This window comes from Temnothorax curvispinosus, unplaced genomic scaffold (genome assembly GCF_003070985.1).
Source record: "Temnothorax curvispinosus isolate PA1 unplaced genomic scaffold, ASM307098v1 QBEX01013847.1, whole genome shotgun sequence".
Classification (NCBI taxonomy): Eukaryota; Metazoa; Arthropoda; class Insecta; order Hymenoptera; family Formicidae; genus Temnothorax; species Temnothorax curvispinosus.
In genome coordinates this window covers 32,546-54,877 of record NW_020223627.1, presented here as the reverse complement: position 1 = coordinate 54,877, position 22,332 = coordinate 32,546, and the positions used below count along the sequence as shown (strand labels likewise).

General features: G+C 37.2%; 4 protein-coding genes across 6 annotated transcripts; 3 read left to right on the top strand and 1 right to left on the bottom strand.

The window, feature by feature from the left end:
- Positions 1 to 415: 415 nt before the first annotated feature.
- LOC112464063 (uncharacterized protein C630.12-like) lies at positions 416 to 3,855 on the top strand. Its single transcript, XM_025030853.1, has 7 exons — positions 416 to 890; positions 1,102 to 1,311; positions 1,421 to 1,583; positions 1,674 to 1,805; positions 1,880 to 2,014; positions 2,385 to 2,616; positions 2,694 to 3,855. Exons 1-7 carry the CDS (start codon positions 874 to 876, stop codon positions 2,864 to 2,866), a joined length of 1,062 nt encoding a protein of 353 aa, XP_024886621.1. The 5' UTR covers positions 416 to 873; the 3' UTR covers positions 2,867 to 3,855.
- An 82-nt stretch (positions 3,856 to 3,937) lies between these two features.
- Positions 3,938 to 5,995, top strand: LOC112464064 (DNA polymerase beta-like). The gene is made up of 6 exons (XM_025030855.1): positions 3,938 to 4,571; positions 4,682 to 4,881; positions 4,955 to 5,115; positions 5,177 to 5,471; positions 5,545 to 5,740; positions 5,821 to 5,995. The coding sequence occupies exons 1-6, from the start codon at positions 4,505 to 4,507 to the stop codon at positions 5,913 to 5,915; spliced, it is 1,014 nt and encodes a 337-aa protein (XP_024886623.1). The 5' UTR covers positions 3,938 to 4,504; the 3' UTR covers positions 5,916 to 5,995.
- A 97-nt stretch (positions 5,996 to 6,092) lies between these two features.
- On the bottom strand, positions 6,093 to 9,909 carry LOC112464058 (heparan-alpha-glucosaminide N-acetyltransferase-like). 2 transcript variants are annotated; one of them, XM_025030846.1, is made up of 12 exons: positions 9,752 to 9,909; positions 8,971 to 9,168; positions 8,789 to 8,901; positions 8,591 to 8,700; positions 8,394 to 8,503; positions 8,219 to 8,313; positions 8,033 to 8,140; positions 7,705 to 7,957; positions 7,328 to 7,619; positions 7,118 to 7,242; positions 6,843 to 7,026; positions 6,093 to 6,556 (listed from the first exon to the last, which is right to left on the bottom strand). In XM_025030846.1, exons 2-12 carry the CDS (start codon positions 9,112 to 9,114, stop codon positions 6,378 to 6,380), a joined length of 1,713 nt encoding a protein of 570 aa, XP_024886614.1. In that variant the 5' UTR covers positions 9,115 to 9,168; positions 9,752 to 9,909; the 3' UTR covers positions 6,093 to 6,377. The 2 variants fall into 2 exon arrangements, with proteins under 2 accessions (XP_024886614.1, XP_024886612.1); XM_025030844.1 differs by lacking the exon at positions 9,752 to 9,909 and adding an exon at positions 9,246 to 9,461.
- A 1,162-nt stretch (positions 9,910 to 11,071) lies between these two features.
- On the top strand, positions 11,072 to 20,379 carry LOC112464059 (caspase-1-like). Of its 2 annotated transcripts, XM_025030848.1 has the most exons (8): positions 11,072 to 11,609; positions 15,548 to 15,651; positions 15,938 to 16,078; positions 16,840 to 16,976; positions 17,412 to 17,656; positions 17,813 to 17,991; positions 18,138 to 18,273; positions 18,973 to 20,379. In XM_025030848.1, the coding sequence occupies exons 2-8, from the start codon at positions 15,634 to 15,636 to the stop codon at positions 19,218 to 19,220; spliced, it is 1,104 nt and encodes a 367-aa protein (XP_024886616.1). In that variant the 5' UTR covers positions 11,072 to 11,609; positions 15,548 to 15,633; the 3' UTR covers positions 19,221 to 20,379. The 2 variants fall into 2 exon arrangements, with proteins under 2 accessions (XP_024886616.1, XP_024886615.1); XM_025030847.1 differs by lacking the exon at positions 15,548 to 15,651.
- The last annotated feature ends 1,953 nt before the right edge of the window (positions 20,380 to 22,332 follow it).

Sequence of the window (22,332 nt, the reverse complement as noted above, 5' to 3'; positions counted from 1 at the left end):
AATTTCTCATATTTTTTTAGATTTATGAAAATTCTGGAAAAAATATGTAGACTTTCTCAGATACTGCAGAAATAATTGGAAAAGGATTTTCGGAATACTCCGGTATCCGAATGAAAGTTTCTGACAAATTTTCTCATATTCATTCAGATTTTCACAAAGATGCGTTGCCAGGGAAAATCTAAAATATTTCATTAACATTTTAGCTGAGTTTTTCTGAAAATCGTTCGTGTAAAAAAATCTGAGAAAGTCTTAATAAAATTTTTTATAAAAATTCTGATTAATAATAAAAAATTTCCGAGACACTTTTCCATACTAAAAAAAAACAACCTATTATTTCTTATTATTTAATTTTCTTGTTACAACAATTTAAATTTTCAACACGGCTTTTGCAGCTCGGCGCCGCGTTGCGTTGTCAGTACTGTACTGGCAAAAAATATGGGAAATGGGAACGCAGCGTAAACTGAATGAATGCAGCGTAAACAATCCTTTTTTTCCAATCATGATCGCGCAAACCGATCGTCGCACGTTTCGATAATTACCTTTAACAGCATAAAGAACGCGGGTCCGTGTGTCCGAGGGTTTCAGGGATCAATAGCGATAAGATAGTGGAGTAGAAAGTTATGCTCGCCTCGTGTTACACACGACCACATAACCTCTCGTAATATTATCACGTTGTGCCAAACTGGAGCAGTCAGTTGGAGACACGGCGAGATGGAAATAATCCTGTCCCAAACGTATTAAAAGGAATTAAAAGAGTCACGTTGTGCCAACCGATTCGATTGCTATTGAAACTTAATGATATCGATGAACGAACTCAGGTCTGCGTCATTGAGCTTTTTTACCCAGCGTTGTATAATGCTATAAATCACAGAGATGTTACGACGAAACAGGTAATCCACGCAACGTAACGCTTCGTTTTCCAACAAGCGACGCGAGTCGACGCACACACGTCGTTCTGTCTCTCTCTCTTTTTTGCCAATAAATAATAAAAACAGAACGACACTTGTGTCGACTCGTGTCGCTTGTTATGAGTTACTTTTCAATGCGACATATTGTGGAAAAGTAGAATTGTAGATGATTAACAATTTACACTATTTACAGGTTGAAGCACCGAGTAATATCCATTAGCGTCATTATTCTCGCGACAATATTTTACAATGAATTTCTCGTATACGAAGTACAAAAGCTCAAGTGGGCCATGCGCGAATGCTCCGAGTGCGTTAAGATTCTTCTTGTCGCGGACCCGCAGATACTCGGGGAAAAATATGAGAATTACTTTGGCTCGTGGATAGCGAGATGGGACAGCGATAGGTAGGTCCAGCGAACGTCTATTAATTTTACCGTAATCAAATGCTACACACGGATCGTTTGTCGAGATAAATCCTAAGTTTGATCTCATAGCGTTGTGCTCTTTCACCAGGTACTTAGAGAAAACTTTTTCGAGGGCGATGAAGTTTTCTCAGCCACACGTCATTGCCTTCTTAGGTGATCTCATGGACGAGGGTCACGTAGCCAATGCAGAAGATTTCGATAGGTACAAGAGGAGACTGGATTCAATATTTTCGATGCCAGATGACATAATGGTATTTTACTTTGGTCGTGTAATATCTTTATTCTTTTTTTCTTCCTTCTCGAAGAGAGCGCGTTTCATCGCCGATCTTGTTTCCTTTTAGAAAATTTACTTGCCGGGCGACAACGACATCGGCGGCGAGGACGATCGGGTTTCCGCCAACATCCACAAGAGATTCAATTTTGCATATACTCAGCCAGACACTTTGGTGTACAAGACCGTCACCTTCTTCAAAGTAAACAGAAATCCTCGAGCTGTACGATCTTCGCGATTATTAAGAGATAGATACACGAATATTATTCGTTTTAGGTAAACAGATTGACGCGCACGATTCCGGAAGCACCGAAGGATGCATTTCTGAACGATTACGCAGAAAGGAATACGACCAATGTTATTCTTAGCCATATGCCTTTGCTGTTTACGCCCGGGAGTTTTGTGCAAAATGTACGGTCAGGCCTTACGAATCCCGCAGGGAGTGTGTGTGTCCGCAGTGTTGAACTTGAGTCCGAAGGATTGATCCGTACAATCCTTCGGATTTTAACAAACCTACGGACTCAAGTTCAACACTGCGGACACACACACACAGTGACACGCTACATACACTCAGAGACACGCATTTCCGACTTTGCATCTTAGTATTGTCTGGCATTTGTGCTTTCGTAATATATAAGACTTTGACGTTGGTTATCGATGGCCGTATCGAAGCCGATTGAGGAATCGAGTGCCAGATCCTGCAAAAGATGAGGAATCGTCATCACGGAAGAAGAAAACCTACCGTGCTTGACGACTCACTCGGCGCCGCTGTCTGTTGCAGGTACTCAAAGAATTGTCGCCGCAGGTGATTTTTACCGCGCACGAACACAAAGCGATGCACATAAGTCTAGACACGGCGACGGATCAGCTGAGCGACGTTTGGATCCTGCCGCCGTACGAAACGCCTCTGTACCAATTAAGAATGGACGTAGGCGACATTCACGAAGTACAAATACCGACCTGTTCCTACAGAATGGGTACGCCGCACATGGGTTACGGGCTCGCCTACATAAGTACGAATCCTTCAATATGTTAGTTATTGTCAGATCTTCTGAGATCTGTCATTACATGATGTGTACGTGTGTTGCAGATACTCAAGAGAAGACCGTCGAATTTACGATTCTGTGGTTGCCAGGCAGATTCCCGCAGCTACGTGCTTACGTGTTTATCGGTATACTGGTCATTGTACTTGCCATTTGCTGTTTCCTCTCAGGCTGCTGCGTAAAAAGCTATGCGACTTACAATCGTATACCTTCCGTATAGGATTAGCGTTCAAATCAGAAGTACTTACGCGTTTAAACGGTGAATTAACTTGGCGTTGTGAATTAGGTACAAAGATCCGTCCAGATTATACATGGTTCTCCAACCGTCTGTCTTAAATCCCGAGGGAAACAAGAGTAATAAGTGTTTACTAACTTACCACGTTGAGACAACTGGGTTACAATGAGACTTATTTAGCTCTGAAAAATTTTAGATCTCCGAGGTAGGACGCTTTTAAGAAACCTCCTTACCTTTCTGCGAAGTTACTTACGACGAATATATTCATTTGCCTTAATCATCGTCAGACAAGACTTAATGCAATGCCAAATATTCTATCGAACAATAGCGCTGGCTTTAGGCTCTGTATACTTTGACTGATACCTGAATTATAAATTATAATTCGAGTGACTAGTAATCTAAGCAATATTCATCGTAAGCTTAGATTTAACGTAAAGGAACAGATAAACGACAGTAAATTCTCGTAAAAGTGTTTAAGTTATTACGACTGAAATGTATAGTCTGTATTCCTGATTTCCCTCGGTATTCTAAACGACTGTTTTTTCAGCCTTAAAGTCAGCGCGGTGTAAAATTATTATTATTATATATAGCGATATTTATTATAAATCTCGATGTTCTGCTGTGAAATCTTTGTGTATACATGTAAACGTGACATGCCAAACGTTTCACACATCACTGTTACTTAAACGATCTCTCCCACATTGGGTAGCACGAGGAGAAAATCCATATCTTGAAATCTATATATTACTGTGCAATGTCAATAAGGTAATAGAAGAGATTATACTCTCTCGCGGTTGACGAGATAAGAGATTTTATTGTATTATGTTACACAAAGTACAGAAATATATATAAGGAAGAATTGTTAAGCAAGAGAGCGCGTTTTAGACAGATGTGAGATGAGTTTATATTTCTCTGTGTCGACCCGTATACACACAGTATTTATCTGAAATAAAGTGTCAAATGTTGAGACGTGAGTCTAGTGAATCTGTTGTATATCGCCTTTATAAAATATCTTATTTTTATGTTTACATCTTATATCTTATTATTTCTTTAATTAATATTAACGAAATGACAATCTTTTGGACGATTTTTCGAGGAAAAATCCGCCCTCGAAGGGCTTTATTAAAATAATGTTCTGTAAAATATATAGACCACGTGGCTGTGTTACCACGTGGTCCGTGCCCGCGTTTTGGCTGTATACCCGAATTCTGTGGGTAATGTACACCTTTTTTGTGGTTCTCTTCCGTGCTATGCCCACGATTTTGTGATGATGTCAACGATTTTGTGGTTCTCTTTCGTGTTATATGTTCGCGATTTTTTGGTCCTCTTCCGTTAGATTCACGATTTTTTTTTTTTTCCAAAGAGAATCAAAAAATCGTATACATAGAACACGCACATTACCTACAGTCAAGCGCATGACCACTCTCTCTCCATCATTATTCTCCTCCTCATTCTTCTCTTTGGTTTCTATTTGCAAACAACGTACGCTCCTTGAAAGCTCCACCTGGCTCCACCGGTCATTTCGTCGTAAATATAAATAAAATAATCACTCGTGGAACGAAATTAAGAAGTGACAAGCTGTATCGATTTCCTCGAAATTTGAATCGTGTTTTCTCGTACGTAATGGGCAAGAGGAAGGCCACGGGAAACGCGAACAATCCAAATCAGGACCTGTGCGACTTTTTGTCGGGTAAGCGACGTCCTTCTTGCAGATTATAAGACGATTTTGGAAAAGGGAGCATAATTCCGTTTAGATTTAGTATGCGCGATATGAGTGCACAACGAGATATCCGTTTGCAGAACTGGCAGATTATGAACGTAATGTCAATAAGAACGTCTTCAAGTACAATGCGTATCGCAAGGCGGCTGGGACATTGGGCGCCCTGACGGAGAGAGTCAAGAGCGGCGAGGAGGCGAAGAAGCTACCTGGAATAGGAGCGAAAATCGCGAAGAAGATAGACGAATTTTTACAAACTGGGAAACTGCAGAAGCTGGAGGATGTACGGTCTCGCTAATAGGAATGAGAACTTGAAACGTATATACAAATCGCTATACACTGTGTTCTCTTTTCAGATTAAGAAGGATGATACTAATGTCGCCATTAGTCTGTTAGCCCGGGTGTCTGGCATAGGTCCTGCCAAAGCGAGGGAATTGGTGGACGCTGGTGTCAAGACATTGGAGGATCTCAAGAAGCATCAGGATAAGCTTACGCATCATCAGAAACTGGGATTGAAGTATGAAATTGATTCGTCGACACCGGAGAGACACTTTGACTGATGCGACAAATTCTTTTAGGTACTTCGATGACTTTGAGAAGAAAATACCTAGAGCAGAAATTGCGCAGATAGAGAAGATACTGAAGAGTGCCATCAAGGAGCTTGACAGGGCTTACTTCGTGACCATCTGTGGAAGTTACAGACGCTGCAAAGAGGAAAGCGGCGATATCGACGTTCTCGTGACGCATCCTGATTATACGTCGAAAGCGAGGGACGAGAAGAAGAAGGCCGTATCGTTAAAAGCAATTGTTGAATGTCTTGAAAAGAAACGACTGATTACGGACACGATCTCGCTTGGATCTACTAAATTTATGGTACTGAAATAAGATAATGCCCAAGAAGCGAGGAAAACATTTTTTTTTTTAATTGTATATTGTTTTTGTATAGGGAGTGTGTCGGTTACCCGAGGATGAAAGCAAGCCTTTCAGACGATTGGACATACGTCTCACGTTTTACGATCAATATTATTGCGCCATACTCTATTTCACGGGAAGTGATCTGTTTAACAAGAATATGAGAGCACATGCATTGGAAAAGAAGTACACTCTGAATGAATATGCACTGAAGCGTCTCACAGCTGAAGGTAGTGAACGAGAAACATTATGTAAATAATACGTGAAAATGTAGCAATTCGAAGGATTTGATAAGAAAATTTATTTTCAGGTTGTCCGGGAGAAGCGGAGAAAATTACATCTGAAGAGGATGTCTTCAAATTCTTAGATTTACCCTACAAAGAGCCCAAAGACAGAAATGTGTAAACGATGATATATTCCTTTTTTTTTATTTATTTATAATAATTTATTGCCACACACAAATATTTGATATATTATTATTCATACTGTAATATATTTGTTTTATCGAAAAGAAAATTTACTTCTGTCAAAATTAATGTTAAAAATATAAAATGGTTCGATAAATCTTATAAAAATTTTATTTCAAAAACTTATTATACATAATAATGATTGAGGTGTTAATTGCATTGTTTATATAATTTTACAATTGTCAATAAACGATGATTACTTAGAAGAGCAATCAGACCTTCTCTTTCTGTTTCGTTATTTCTCTCATCACATTGTTCTCGAAATATTCGACTTCCTAATCGCATACAGTCTCATAAGCGCGTGTAAGCATTGTAAGCATAGCAATCTGTAATAATTTATCTAATCCCTTGCATATACAGGATTATAACGCTTTATCACGAAACAATACCTTTGACAGTTTTAAATAGATATAATAATGTCTTTTAAATACAACCAATATGCGATAACACCCCATAAAGTTGTGGTCCACAAATTCATAGCGAGGACTGACCAGTGCGTAGCATGCACAAGTTTCCAAGCCCACGGAAATAAGCCCATGGTAAGAGTATGCCCAACATAGAGAGTAATTGGATTCAAACCTAAAACAAAGATAAAATAATGAATACATGAAGTTTATCTTAGTTGATGCATACTTAACGCATAAAAGGAACGAAATGATGAATATTTTGACTTTGTAGGGAAAAAAGAGACAAAGGACAAAGTTTAATAATTAGAACAAAAGATTAAAGTTAAAAAAAATTCTATATGTTCTGATTGTTATTCTATACTGGCGAAAGAAATTTATTATTCTGTTTAAAAAAAAAAAAAAAGTTAGGAATAAAGTTAGAACTTTATAAATGTATTGTTGCAGAAAATGTTACAAACCTGCGTAGATGAATGGTGCACCGCTCCAATACTGTTTATAATCGACAAGAAAATGTAAGATTGCGTACAATAAAAATGCAAAGCAGGATGCCGTCAAAATGAACGAGAGCGACATCATTTTCTTACTGACTGGTATCACTCCGGACTCTTTATCAAAGTGACATAATGATCCAGCAATAATACCCTGAATATTAATATCAATTATTATTAATCGTTCAAATTGTATATCTTCTTTCTGTTGCCTTCATGTTATATGAAAAAAGATTGGAACTTACGGTGATGGCTGAGTACACCAGCCAGCGTACCACTCTAGCATTGCATTGGTAGTAAAACAATAAAATCCTTCCGGCAACGATACCCATGTACACAACAAATATTATAGATACCGTGTTCATTAGCCCTGTAAACGTTAATTACACAATAGTATTGTACACAATTTATCGAGCTTTATTGGAAAGAATAAAATTTGTCGTGCATATATATACCTTCAGGATCATGAGGCAAGATGGTACCGTACACGGGATTTTCTGTTTTGGAATACATATGACTGCCAAACACAAGTCTATCTATGTAACCGGCTGCGCCTCCCGTACAATTGGAGAAGTTTCCGAATTGATGATAACCACCAGGTCCCAAATATCCCGTTGGACAATTTGGGACAGGCAGAAGAAACGTGATTAGGGTATGCGTCGCCGTAATCGCTAAAATAATCAACCACTGCGCCGAATTTCTCAAGTTGTCTCGCAGGATTGAAAATTGGCCGAACAGTAACACATCCTAAAAGATTATCAATTATCACAGATTGGTTCATCACAGATACGCGTAACACGCTGTCATAAAGAAGGGAAAATGTAATTCAAACCTGAGAATGCGTCCACATAAATATCGTCTCGATGGTGGCGCATACGAAGTACGAAACGGCCAGCAACTGAAGAACCCCCGGAAACCGGAGATCCTTCAGCGACTCCGCGTGAATCGAGTTCACCATCAATCCAAGAAGCACGAGGATAACCGCGCGTTGCAGACAACGCAAAATAATCTTCCCGCGCGAGCTCGACACACGAAGCTCCGATCGTTTCGATATAGCGATCGAAAATCCCATGATCCATGCAAACCTGAAATCGCAGAGTGAGAATATGAACAGTAGAAAGGAATCGTATGTAAAGTGCGAAGGAGTACAGATAATTTACCAAGGCAAAACCAAGTCGGCCACTGTCAAACCGTTCCATGCGCTATGATTGAAAAACACGTATCTGCCACCGCCATTATTGACAAATATCATCAATAATATAGCAATCCTGAAATTATATTTTCACCATATTTAGCATTAAGTCGATCGATGATTGTATCGTTTTACGCGTAAAGACGAGAGGTACCCTCGGAATGTATCAACCGAACGGATCCTAGTACTAGATCTGTTTGTCCTGACTATCGGGTTCGGGGTCTCCGTTTCTTGAAGCTCATCCAAATCCTGAAAGTACGCATAGTATTACATCCAGAATGGCGCGTGTGATTGCACACGATTATATATATTTGTGCAAAAACACTTACGTCGCGTATATAATCCGGAGCTAATCTTCCCTTCACCACACGCACGATAACTTTGACGGTGGCGAATAAAATCATTAACAGAACATACACCATAAAAGCTGCAAATATCGCTGCAACAGGAACAATCATCGATTAGCACACCAGCCTCGTCAAATCAAGATTTAAAAAAAAGTTTGCTATAAATTCTTTCTACTTACGAAGATAACTGTTTATCGGTTCATGAATCGTATAAATTTCTGAGCACACTCCTTGCTCCTTGGAAATATTCCAACCGTAACTTCCATGCTCTTTAAAATCGAACATTGTCCTGTAAGACAATCAGATATTTTGGTATTTTGGCATAAGATGTAACAAGTAAGACAATCATAGAGCTCGTACATTCCTGAGTTACTTACTGACACCGGTAGATATCATCCTCCTTGTAAGATATGTACAAAGGATATTTCGTAGGTACAACCAACGTGGTGTTTTTTCCCACTGGCAAGATAGCTTGCGGTACATCTTCGCACTGCAATAGCAAAGGACATTATTCAAACAGCCCAAACACAATAAAGAATTCCGTGTGTCAAATACATACCCGATAACAGTCCGACACCTGAGAATACAATGTGACAGATCTGGAATACTCGTTTAGTATGCTGAAACAGGCTTCATCTATTCCGAGCGACGCATTAGCGTCGAGACAAGGATTGGCCTCGACGCGTTGGTTCGTAACAGGCATTTTGCTACAATCGCAGTTGCCTCATCAAAATTAAGATCCTCCTCTAGTGTATCACTGAAAAATAAATATATGTATAAAACTCCGGAAAAAGAAGGAAGAAAAGAGGAGGAAGACACTATTTCAACACGGACACGACAAAAAAACGCGAAGAGAAACATAGCCTAGCAGAAGTCGACGCCAACTGTCATCGCACGATCAAGGGAGTAACGAGAGAAATCAATTAGACAATTAGAGACACAAAACAATTCTATCAGCTGATTTCTCAGATTGACGTTTCGTCCGTCACGCGAGGCGAGTTTTTCGACATTGGTCGGCTAGGAAAAGTTCGGACGAGGGAAAGTTCGCCAGAAACTCTCCCTCCTACATTTCCTAATGTTGCCTAATGTTTCCGGCACAAAGCATCGGGCTTGTGCGCAGTTTACAGGCGGCCTTTAAACCGCGACTTTCTTCGCCTACCTGCTTTACGCACATGATCGACAACAGAATGGGACGGCGAAACGTTCTCGGACGGATCAGGTAGCGAGACAGAAGGCCGAGGATCTCTATTTTGGGACTGGTGTCCGCCTTCTCAGCTTGTCACGGTCGACACGGTCGAGCTTCGACAGTCGTCTACATTCGACGTTTACAAATTAGTCACCTCTTCCGATCAGCCTCCTGCGGCGTGGGCAGGGGAGAGGCCGAGCAGGCCAATAGTGAGAGGGCAGGCAGCCTATTCCGGAATAAATTATTCGCACAGCGCACTATGTTTTCTTCCTTGTTGCAATTCCGCGGCGCGGGTGGGAAACGGGAAGCGTGCTAGCGTGCATCCTGGATCCAGTGGAACCGCGCTACAGGCAAAATGTATCGCGATAGGCCACGATCAAGCCAATCGCGTCGAAGTTTTAAAGACGCGGTCGCGGGACTTCTCGAAAGAGCGTAAAAATGGCTTGGCCAGAATTCACGAAATTCTGATCGACGTTTGAGAAAAGTTGCGATTAAATTATACAATATTCTATGTAATCTCGTATAATTATATTTTACATGCAATTACTACATTTATGTATGATTATTGATTATATATGAACAGTTTTTCTCATTTTCTCAAACTTCATTAAATTATCTTTTGATTCTTCTTCTTATTATTATTTTTTCTTGAATAGGAACGGAGATTATACAAGAGGAAAGGAAACATATATACATATTTTATATGTAATTATGTATGAACAATTTTTTCCCAGAAAGAGTTAGACATTTCATCGTAAACGATTCTGTTCATCGAATTAAAGAAGAATAATATAGACTTCATTTAACCCGTTGAGGTCACATGGGGTCCAGTAGACTCCAGACTTTTTTTTTTCCTTAAAAGTATACTATTTTGAGAGTAATACGCAGGAAGTTTTTTTGCTCTATCTCAAAAAATTGTGATGAATATTTTTGTGAAAAAAGTCAAATTTCTCGAAAAAAATGTTTTTTTTTCGCGTTTTTTCAACATAAAAAAATTTAACAAATTATTGGATTATAAAGAGGAAGTCATAAACTAAATTCCAGTTCAAGGTTTGAGTCGATACATCAAAAAGATGTATCCTCATGTGACCTCTACGTTATTTTTAGGAGGTGTGACCTCAACGGGTTAATGATAATTGCATTTAGATAAACATTTTTCTGAAACTACTCGTTTATGTCAATGACACATTGAGACACTTTCTGTTCATCAATAATATACTTTTTCGTAAAAAGTATTTTATATAATATCACTATTTTTTTTACTTTATTTCTTAATTATACAGTTATTATTAAATTCTATTATTTGTGCTATTATTTTTTTTCTGACGTCTACTAGTTTATTTCAAAAATGGGGGAAAAAAACCATACTAAAACTGTACGTTTTATAAGTGCAAACGAAATTATACATCATAAAATGGCAATAAAGATGACAAAACATGTCAATATACGAATGATAAGAAATTCATACATACGTGGCGTGTAAAATTATATAAATGAAATCCCGACCCAGATACTTTCCCAGTAATAAATCGTAGGTAACAGTCCTACTGTTTACGGTGTGGTGACCTTTCCAAGGTGTTCTATTATTACGCCTCATAACCGCGAGCATCCTGCGACGTCCGCGTCACGAGGTCCCTACGCGGTTTTATGAATAAACACGCGTTTTTGTTGGCCGCTCGCGACGGATAGCGGACGCGATAGCGATCGAACGTGATAAGGCGGCCGATAAGCCGACCACCTCGATAGGACTTCGGCAATCACACACGCACACGGACGACGTATATCTGACACTTATCAGTCGAGATTGACCTGCACAGTCGTTTTCCTCCGCGAACGCGATCCGGACGCAGCGCGGTACCCGTTCGTAAAAATCGTGGAAACCTTCGACGACGCGAGGAGAGCAGCGCGTATACGCGGTGTGTGGTGGTAATCTCGGGGTGGTAATTTCTCTTCCATGCGACATGGAGCTGATGGAGGTGTTGGCGATCGGCGACGATGCCGAGGCGCAACAGGTAAATCGAGCGCGTGCGAGAGAAAAGCGAAATCGATCAAATCTCAACTTTCGATGTACGTGTCGCTAAACGCGAAGGAACGAGACGTACTGCAATGCCGAATTCGATTTAAGTGTGCGCAAAAAAAAGTCTAATAATAAGTCTTGCATCAGCCGCTACTCTGGTCTCGCAGTCAGTCCCTTTGTGTGGATAAACATAAGGATCGCTTTCGCATCGAAATCTAAACTTGGAGAGGGATTATAGTATTAGAGAATACTTTGCGCCCCCTCAATTGATTTCAAACATATTTTTTTTTTAATAGAAAAATTGCTATAGGATCTTTATTGACAATTTTATATATGTATATATGTATATATATATAATTACGTTTTATATGTAGGATCCTTATCGATAATTATAATTGTGTTTCATTGTATGAACGCGATATAAGTTTAATTAGAAGATAACAGCTTTGCTAATGAAAACTCAAGTAAACAACAGGTATTCGTGTTGTGAATTGCAGGCGTATGTATAATCGAGGCGTTCAAATCTGATCTCGTTCCAATTTTGCTCGAAGTATAATATACGTTAATACACAGCATCGCATCGCATCGCTAAGAACGATCAATTCTGAAATAATAGGTCGATAGTACACACTACTATTCAAATTTCTTTTTGTGCTTCATTCTTGTAAAACTCTCCTGTGTTAATAAAAATTTTATCATGTTACTTTTGAATATATATTATAATATATTAATTATTTGAAATCAGCAATAAAAAAAAATAGTTTTATAATTCGTTAGTCTTTACAAAACGCTAAACTTGGCGCGTTTGCATTATCTCAACTAAAAATCAATATAATGGCAATGCGGTACTGCGTAAAAAAATGCTTTTTTTTTTGCGCGTCTACGTATTTATATAATTTCTAGCATAGGAGAACTTTCTTTCGTTTCTTCTATGAAGGCCATAATGGCCTACTCATCCCTTTGTTCACGTTCTCTTTGTTCGCCTCTTATACGTCAAGCCTCAACAACAAAAGCGACAAAATGTGCTAAATCAAATTCGTCAGTAAGCTCCCTATGACGTTCTCAGGCGAAGAAAAATTCACACCGATTAAAAGAAATTCTATCATTAAAAGACAATAAAAAGCGTGAGTCACGCCGCACAAATTTAAATATGTACAATTATCGGCACTCCTGCCAATGATGATCTGAATCATTGATAAAGAACCTTTTCGTTTCACTATCGCTTTGGCGAAACTTTTTTTTTCTCTAATCTGTAAAAGGATGACTAACTTATTAGTAGCTCAAACACAGCAGATATATTTTCGTTGCGAAACACACTTGTGGGCTTTTGTTGCATCGAGAGCTTCCGTTGACTCCGATTTCATCATCGATCGCTACTTTCTTTCGAGATTGCACTTGATAGATGGATAAGGGAGATTGAGATTGAATCAGCATTAATATTAATAGCTGTCGACGTGAAATTTGCTTCTGACAAAAGAGAGACATGCCGGTGCCTTAGTATTTCCCAGATATATTGTTATTAGAGGAAAGTTTCCTATTATGAGATACCACATCTATTTTGTGTGATTATCGGAAGTCTATGTAGTAAAGTCTGTGTGAAAAATGTAGTAGGTCATTTTAAAGGGAATTTATTCGACTTTAGACAATCTTAATTGAATATTCTTATAAGTCGAATAACACAAGAAATCAATTTATATATAAAAAAATGAAGACGATTTCTCGAAATGTCTTTAACATTTTTTCGTTCACGCAAAGAAATTGCGGTTTGAATCATTTTTTAATCTTAATAGTTTTTTATATAGCTTTAAACGTGACAAACAATTATCTTGTAAAGTAAAAATAATAATAATGAAAATAAAAATAATTATATATCATAATCAATTTAAGATATTTACCAATAAGGAAACCTTTTCTTCGCCAGTGAATAAAATAAAAAGGAGTAGTAATAATTGACACTGACTGGCAATATAAAAATTCTTTAATTATCTCACGACGTTTCGACCGTCACTTTCGGTTCTTATCAAGTGTTCAAATTACATCGCTTCAAGGAATTAATTCAAGGAAGCGATGTAATTTGAACACTTGATAAGGACCGAAAGTGACGGTCGAAACGTCGTGAGATAATTAAAGAATTTTTATATTGCCAGTCAGTGTCAATTATTACTACTCCTTTTTAAGATATTTATACGTATATCTTAACGGGGAGAGATTGAATGAGCGGTGCGCGTAATTTTACAGGCTGTCCATATTACGCAGTATATATATATATGTATATACATTACACACTGACCGTCAGAGCAACACATTGTCGACAACGAACGGTTTTCCGAAAAGTAGCTTGCTAAAATCTCCTTGCTACCAATTGGCTAAATCGTTCTTCAGGTATAGGTTGAACCTATTTAGCTGAACTTCTTGCACGCTTCATCTTTTCTCTTTTTCTCACCAACGAAAACAGAAAGAAAGAGAGAGAGAGAGGAGAGATGGACCGTGCAAGAAGTTCTGAAGAATGACGAACGATTTTGAAGAAAAGCTTTTCCCCCCCCTCTCTCCTAAATGGAAACTATACCTGCTTTAACACGTTTCATCATCTCCCGATACAAATACGACGCATTTAAGCGCTAGAACGTCCCGGAAAGAAGTCGGTACTTGTTGTTGAACGTTTAGGAGTGAATGTTACCGATTGTAATAATTTAAGCCAAAAGTTATTGTACAGCGTTATTATAATCGTTGTGACACGTGTTTATTTTAAGTTACAAATTTATTGGTCGCTCGACTATTTTAAAGCGTGTTCGGAAGCGATCCCGGAGAAATCATGGATAAATTTGAGCAACGCATCAATCTCAAGTTTTTAGTCAACTTAGGAAAAAGCGAACACGATGCCTATCAGATGCTAAGACAAGCGTATGGGGAGCGTTGTATGTCCCGTTCTCAAGTGCACGCGTATTATGAGGAATTCAGGGTAAGCTTGGAAGCGCAGCGTAAAGTGAAAGAAACTAGGAATGTTAGTTACGAAAGTGAGACAGGTTTTCCCTTTTTCTTCTTTTTATCTGGAGATTTTCATATTCCGAAGGATGCAAAGATATTACCAAATTGTCTCAAATTTGTTCTTGTCTATGGTTCTTGTTATTTCTGGGAAAAAGTGGAGTATAATTTTTTCTACTCTCGAAACCTTAACGGAACATCCGGATTCGTACCCGTATCTGTCGCTCGATAAACGACTATTTTGTCATCTAAGCTATCCAGCATCCCGATAATAACAAACAAAGTAATAACAAAGTAATAGACCAACAACGGATGGTATTCTCATTCTCTGTCTTTCTTTTTATTCCTTACAGATAGCTGACGTTATTTGTCGTCATTTTGACGATAAATAATGTCAATTTATTACTTGGGCAACGGGGAATATTTGTTCGTCGAGATAACGTCGTATTCTGCGTCGAGACAACCTGCCAGGGTTTTTTTCAAGTTTTTCCGTTAAATAGTTCTTAAGTCAACAAAACGTATCAGAATATGCCTGCGATTTCCTCTTTCTTTATTCTCTAAAATAGAAACCTGAAAATGAGGATTCGAGGATTTAGATCCTTCACAGGTAAGAAAATGCAACGACAAAGGACAAGCAACCTCAATGACAAAAAAGGAGCAGCCGCACAAATAAAAACAGAATAATGTTAGACCAGTATATGAATCGAGAGATGAAAGTCATATTCTTCGCATATTATTATTTTTTAATGATACAAATAACGCGACAATTTTCTAATAGAGTAAATCTAGCTCGCCTATTGGTAGAATTTAGGTTTATTAACATATAAATAATGAGAGGGCTAAAATAACAATTAAAAAGTAGCAAATTTCTTTTAGATTTATATAAATTTCTAAATAAGCGCATTTACTCTCTATTTTTGAACGTTTTATGAATTTCTGATTCTTGTTAAGATGCTTAGGCCTGGTCTCAAGGAAACAGAGAAATAGCGGAACGAAGTTATTCTGATTGGCTACTCTCCCACCTAGAGAGCCTCGGGATGCACCTTTATAGAAAGGTTGAAGAATTGCATCATACTTTGTGTGGAAAACTTAAAGCTATATTAATCGCTTTTCGGTCATCTTTGATAATTTACTCGCATATGTATTTGATATAATTTGCATATTCTTCTTTCTCTTCATTCGTTTTTTTTTCTTTCTTCTCGTTATCTGAACGCGTGCGTTCAGCTTTTTTACTTTTTAAATTATTTGCTGGTTCTTTATTTTAGTACGTGTACTAAATAAAGGAATTTTCAACAGATAATTAGATAGATAAATAAATAACGTCAATCTTTATATTTCCAGACGGAGACGAACAATGTTAAGCCAAGGAGTAGATCCAATTCGGTGGTTGATTCTAGTTCATGCTTTAGAAAATACTCTGCGGTTTTTGAAGCTAGGAATATCCGAAACCGGAGCAAATCTGTATCTACTACGGATTACTTTGTATGTAAACTTACGTTGCGAGACTTTCGTAATGTACTAATTGTAATCGAACAGATAAAAATTATATATATAAGGGGCGGTATTCATAGTCGAATCTTATATCTAAGATCGTCCAGTCAAAGGCAGTCTTAAGACTCCGTCCAGCCAATCAAATGACCGTATTAGCAACTTAAGACATTACTTAAGACGGTCTTGAAATAAGATCCGACTATGAATACCGGCCAAGGATTGTCTTAGATGTAACAATGGTATTTTTAGATGTATTTAGGACTGATGTAGAATGTATTTGATTAATTTCAAATAATTTCTCAGTTAAATCTTATCCTTCTCGGTTAAATAATAATTTGAATAATATTCTCGTTACACGATTAACCACTTCTTCAAAAAAGTATTTTACAATCAGAATACCATATAAAATATTTGTTAAAGATATAATTTTATCCGAGTAACAAATTAGAAAAAAATTATTTAATTAAATGCCTATTTCTGACAAAGTGTAGATAGTACAAGAATTGTATTGTTATACACATTTTTACTTTTTGTCCAAATCAAGTGAAATTTTTCTCTTCTCTTCTACTCTCGAAATAACATCAGAATTGGCAGCTGTAATTTTACAGATTTTTCGACACAAAATTCGAACTAATTTCTCTCGATGAAAGACATCTCGAATTTATCTCGCGTATCTTTTTTGCAATTAATATGGTAAAATTATAAATTGCAGAACATAATTCTTTTCTGATGCAAGCCATTTATTTTCTCAGATGTCAACGGAGCAGCAAGAATGTACGGACGATTTGTGTATTGCCGGACCGTCCCAATCCAACGAGACGAAGAAATCAGACACAACCGACGCTAAAGCCAATAACGTCCCACTTAACAAAATTAGTGACTCTGCTTGGTAAGGAAACGGATTATTAACTTACAGGAGTATTAATTCTGAAACTAAGCGGCGCGAAATAATTTTTTATAATGATATTAAATCGAGAAATAATTACTCAAACACCAAATAAAAATATTACTACGAAAATAATATTAATTTGGAGTTGAATAAAAAATCAACTTTTAATAAATGCGTTAGTCTCTCTCTCTAAACATATACGTAAATACTTCTTTAAAGTTATCATTAAAAAAACGTTAAATATTGATAAATAAATTGTTTAATTTCACTGATGTTGCTTACATGATAGTTACAGTTTTACAATCGCCACTATAAATATTTGCAATTGCGTTTTATTCATTAACATTCAAAGGTAGATTTTTTTAGGGATTATGATTTTATATTTGCATCGGTAGCGTTTATATACTCTGTTTATTTCCGTGCTTTCTTATTCAGCACCTTCAAAGAACCCACTGCATACGCGTCAGTAGCGAAGGACGCGGAATCCTATAACATGAATCACAAGAATCGCGGCATGTGCATAATCTTCAATCACGAAAAATTTGACTTGAGCTACGATACGCGAGAAGGTTCGGCATTGGACGCGAAAAGATTGGAGAAAACTTTCGGGGATCTTGGATTCGACGTTGAACTTTGCCACGACTTCACGCACAGCGAGATTATAGATAAGATAGAGAAAGGTAAGAAACGATATCCATCACGTTTTGCACCGACTCATTTATATCCATCTCCCTTGAAGTCTCGACTTTGTGTATCATTCTTGCGCTCTCTGATGCAGAGATTTGAATTATATGTTTATTCAATTAAATTTCGATGTTCAATTGTGCGTGTTACAGTGAGTCAGGTCGACCACACGAATAATGACTGCCTCTGCGTGATTACGCTAACCCACGGGGTCCAAAACGACCTGATATGTGCGAAGGACGTCATTTACAAGTCCGACAGGCTTTGGAAGCCTTTCGCCGGTGATAAATGTATAACCCTCGCGGGCAAGCCTAAGTTGTTCTTCATCCAGGTAAAACTATACTGACATTTTCGTGAGTTCCTGTTCTATTTTGAAATTACATTCGTGATATCGTGAATCGACATATCGTGATATATTTCCGCTTGGTTCTATTCTATCCGGCTAGCTCACCCTGGTGCTTCTGGCTTTTTGTTTAGGCTTGCAGAGGCGACGAATCCGATAGCGGTGTTATGCTGTCCCCTCGGACTTTAATCAAAACGGAAACTGATTCGGTAGTTTCTTATGCTATTCCGACTCACGCAGATTTTTTGATAGCTCACAGCTCGGTTCAAGGTAAGTGCCTAATACCTTCTAGATGACGTACAGAAATTGTACCATTTTGTAAAGGCATGCATGTTCCAAAGCGCTAAGGACCAGTACGTAGCTAATTGTTTCTTCAATAAAATATTGCTTTACGTGATATGTAAAAACGCATTTTTCGGAGTCGTGCAATACGTAAATTCAAATAAGTACAAAAAATCAAACATTCTTAATAAAACAAACTATCTAAATATTTATCATTGTATTAATATTATTAAGTAATATTATATATAATTAAATAACACATTTTTTAAATTATGAATATCGAAACATAAAGTATAAAAATAAATATCTATAAATGTTTCTTGAAGAAAGCTTAATTCTCATATTAGCTCAAATATTATATAACTTGATTAAATTTGTTGGAACCCAACATAGTGTTATTAGCTTCACAGTATTTAAGAGAATGATTTTTAATATATATTGATTATTGAGTTTCTGTTACTAAAGATGCAAAGTTTATTATCAGTTTTTATAATAATTCAATCTGTTAGAGAATCTTGGATTTGCGATATATAAAAAAAAACTTTTAATATAGCCAAAAAGTAGTCACTGTAACGTACAGCAGACGCGGGGTATTGATAAATCCATTAATTGATATACAAATGAATATATGTAATTCAATGTAATTCTTATTTCGTAATTCTAATTCCTAATTCTTCAATTCTCAAGGCTTCTTTACCTGGAGGAATCCCTCAGAAGGCACGTGGTATATACAATGCTTGTGCGACATCTTGGATGAACACGGGACAACGATGGATTTGATGAACATATTGACACTGACAGCGCGAAAAGTCGCCACCGAATTCTCATCCGTTAATACCGATAATTTAGCTTTGCACAATAAGAGACAAGTGCCGTCGGTGACGACGATGCTGATCAGAAGCGTTTACTTTCCACCAAAATTGAGAAATGAGTGATCTTATAAGGCAAGTTGCGACAAAATTTCCGGAAGGCTAGAAACCTGATAATAATGTAGAATTTTTTGAATTACTTATAATTACTGAATAATTAAGTAATTGTAATTGTCCTGGTAAGCCAGGTAAGTAACGACGGAATAAAGAAGAGCCAGCTACGTGCTAAAAAGTTAGAAATAAGTGAAATATCTTTTGTAAGATCGAATTAAGAAAAAGAAAATTTCTTTTCTGGTTCTTTGCAGACGTTAATATCTTTATGTATTCTTTTTGTATTCAATCCGAAAAATTATTCTAATAATGTCACGACGTTGTAGGAAATTAATAACTATCGTGTTTTCTAGAATAGATCTATTTAGCTCTACCTATTTTACGGATTATTTCATGATATTGTTTCTATTTTACACGCTAAATGTACGATTTTTATTTTACAAAAAATTTCAATACATAAATATCTCGTGTACTTATTACTAAAAGTAAATTTAATAACATAAAATTATGAATGTAACATTTTATATTATAGAATCTAATTTTAAGTTCTACCTTATTTCATAGTATTAGTTCTCATTTTATATACGAAAGCATTATTTTTATGTTTTATACAAAAAAATTGTATATATACCACATATTATACATATGAAGACACGTATTATGTATGTCGCAGCGATTTTGTGTAATTTGTTTTTTTTTTTTTTGCAAAATTCCTAGGAATCCACAAAAAACCGGGATAATGTGGAATGAGTAAAAATTATAAATATAAATATAAATGTAAATATAATTTATAAATGTAAATATATTATACATTTATATAATTATTTTTATATTTATAAATATAAAATATGAATTAATAAAAATTTTAACTCACAAATTTCACTGACAAAACCTAGGATTTTGCAAAATTACTAGTAAGATTGTGTAACTCTTATTCCATGATATCCCGGTTTTTGTGAATTCTCTAAGAATTTAAATAATAACAAAAAATACACGAAATTCCTGCGACATATATATGCATAATAACTAAAATAAATAGAATAAGTTGTGCGCATATCGTAGATCATGTTCTAGATATACAAATTAGCAGATAATTAATTTGTAATTTGATAACATTTCTTACGACGACCTTGCGAAGATTTTTATGTTTCAATAAAGGCAACAGTTAAATCGATTTTTATCGCAATTTATTAATGCTTATTTATTTATAAACGATGTAATCTCATACAATCTCGCTTGCTTGAGTTGCTTGTTGTAACGTGACGTTATTTGATCATGCGTCACAAAGATTGTAAGATCCGCTTGCAAGATTCCAGTTCGGGAGAGAGCATTTCCACGATTGCGTTGCTGATCTCTTTGAGCGATCATTCTTTTTCTCTTTATTAACATATTTAACAGTTACCGAGAGATACCGTACGCTAAAGACTTATGACGTATTATTGATGGAATATGTAAAAATGCTGTGGAAGAGATTCTCAAGAGAATCATCGAATTTTGAAGGAGGCAGGAGCAAATATCGTATTAGCTCTCTTTCGCTTTCACTCACATTCGATTCATTGACACTGTCTCACTAATTATCTTGCAGCATTCTAGATAAGGTACATCGAGGTACAAAGAGCGAACAATATTGTAATCAATGAAGAGGAAGAAGAAAGCGTTAGAGATAATGCAGCGACAATAAGATTGCCGCCGGCAGAGAGTTCAAGTAGAAAAGGCGCAATAACTGTGAAGAATGTTGCGAGGATTGCGAGTTTGAAAGAGCACCTCGAGTTCATCCTCTCTGAAACCTTTTTATTTTCAACCTTATTCAATTTGTCACTTCGCATTCTTCCTTGAAATTGTTCGCGTTTGCACACTGATCCATCGCACTGATTCACCCGACTCTCCCCGTCGCCGTTTTCTTCCTTTTCCCTTTTCCCGTGTCTTTCCCCTTCCTCCGTCCGACAAAATACCCCATCCCGTTAGGCCGCTCGACGCCCACCAACATTTAATTAAACGCCGGCCGCCTACGGTCGAAAACGATACAGCTTGTTCAACGCACGAAAACGACATTGTTCCCCATCCGTCGATCACACGCCACCGCAACATCGTTAACGCGCTCTACGTCGTTGACGCAAACCGCTACCGTTGTGCCCGCGTAATTTATTCCCGCCTTTTGTAAAAAATCGGTAAATGAAACAAAATTGAACATATAGTTTTACGAATTCGTAATTTGTAAATTTTTAATTCTCGAAAAGTTTGATTCTCAGAGAGATTAATTTAATTGTCCACAAATTATACCGAGTAGAACCGTGACATCTCGCGCACGTTTATACAACTTCGGAATGATTTCCGTCGATTTTTTTTTTCATCTACCTGTTCTTTTGCAATTTAAGTTTCAGCTAAAGTCGCAAAAGTTCTAGCTACATATTATTGATGGAAGCACGTAGAAGTTGATATCGACGTTGACGCAGGCAGCGACAAACGCATCGGTCGCACCCTCTGCAGCAGCGACAGCCCCTCCGTCAAGCTTGTGACCCGAGGAGCAGGGTCACGGTGCTTCAAGGTGGCCTGGTAATTGCATCAATTAGCTGTGCGAGAAGGCATTTGAGCACGATCGAGCATTTTATCGTGGAGCTTCGCGTGAAACGCGCGTTAATTCTACCGTGCAGACCGATTGAGAATTAGCGCGTCTGGCAGAAAGCAGAAGCGTCTGATTTTACCGTGACTTTCAACACTTCCCTCAACGTCGTCGGCGAGACGCGTAATTACACGTTACCGTTCTGAAAGACGAGAGACATCGGAAAATGTCGCAAGGTTGTGATAAAAACCTTGGAAACTGCTGGTACGCAATCCGGAAGCTGTAAATGATTATATAGGGAAAAGAAGATGATAATTAGCGTTGTATCAACATTTTGATAATCGCAATCATAGATGCCGGAGATACGACGATTTTCAGAAGATTTTCCACGACGATGTGTATGCGGAGTCGAACACTGTTAAATTCGTAATGTAAAATTATCCTCGATTTGAGTCTTAACCATTTCATATAGGTCATCACTACTCCTACTCAACGTGTCGATAATTTATCTAAAACAATGTTAATTTAACTTATAAGCCAATAAAATTAAAATAATAAATTCAACAC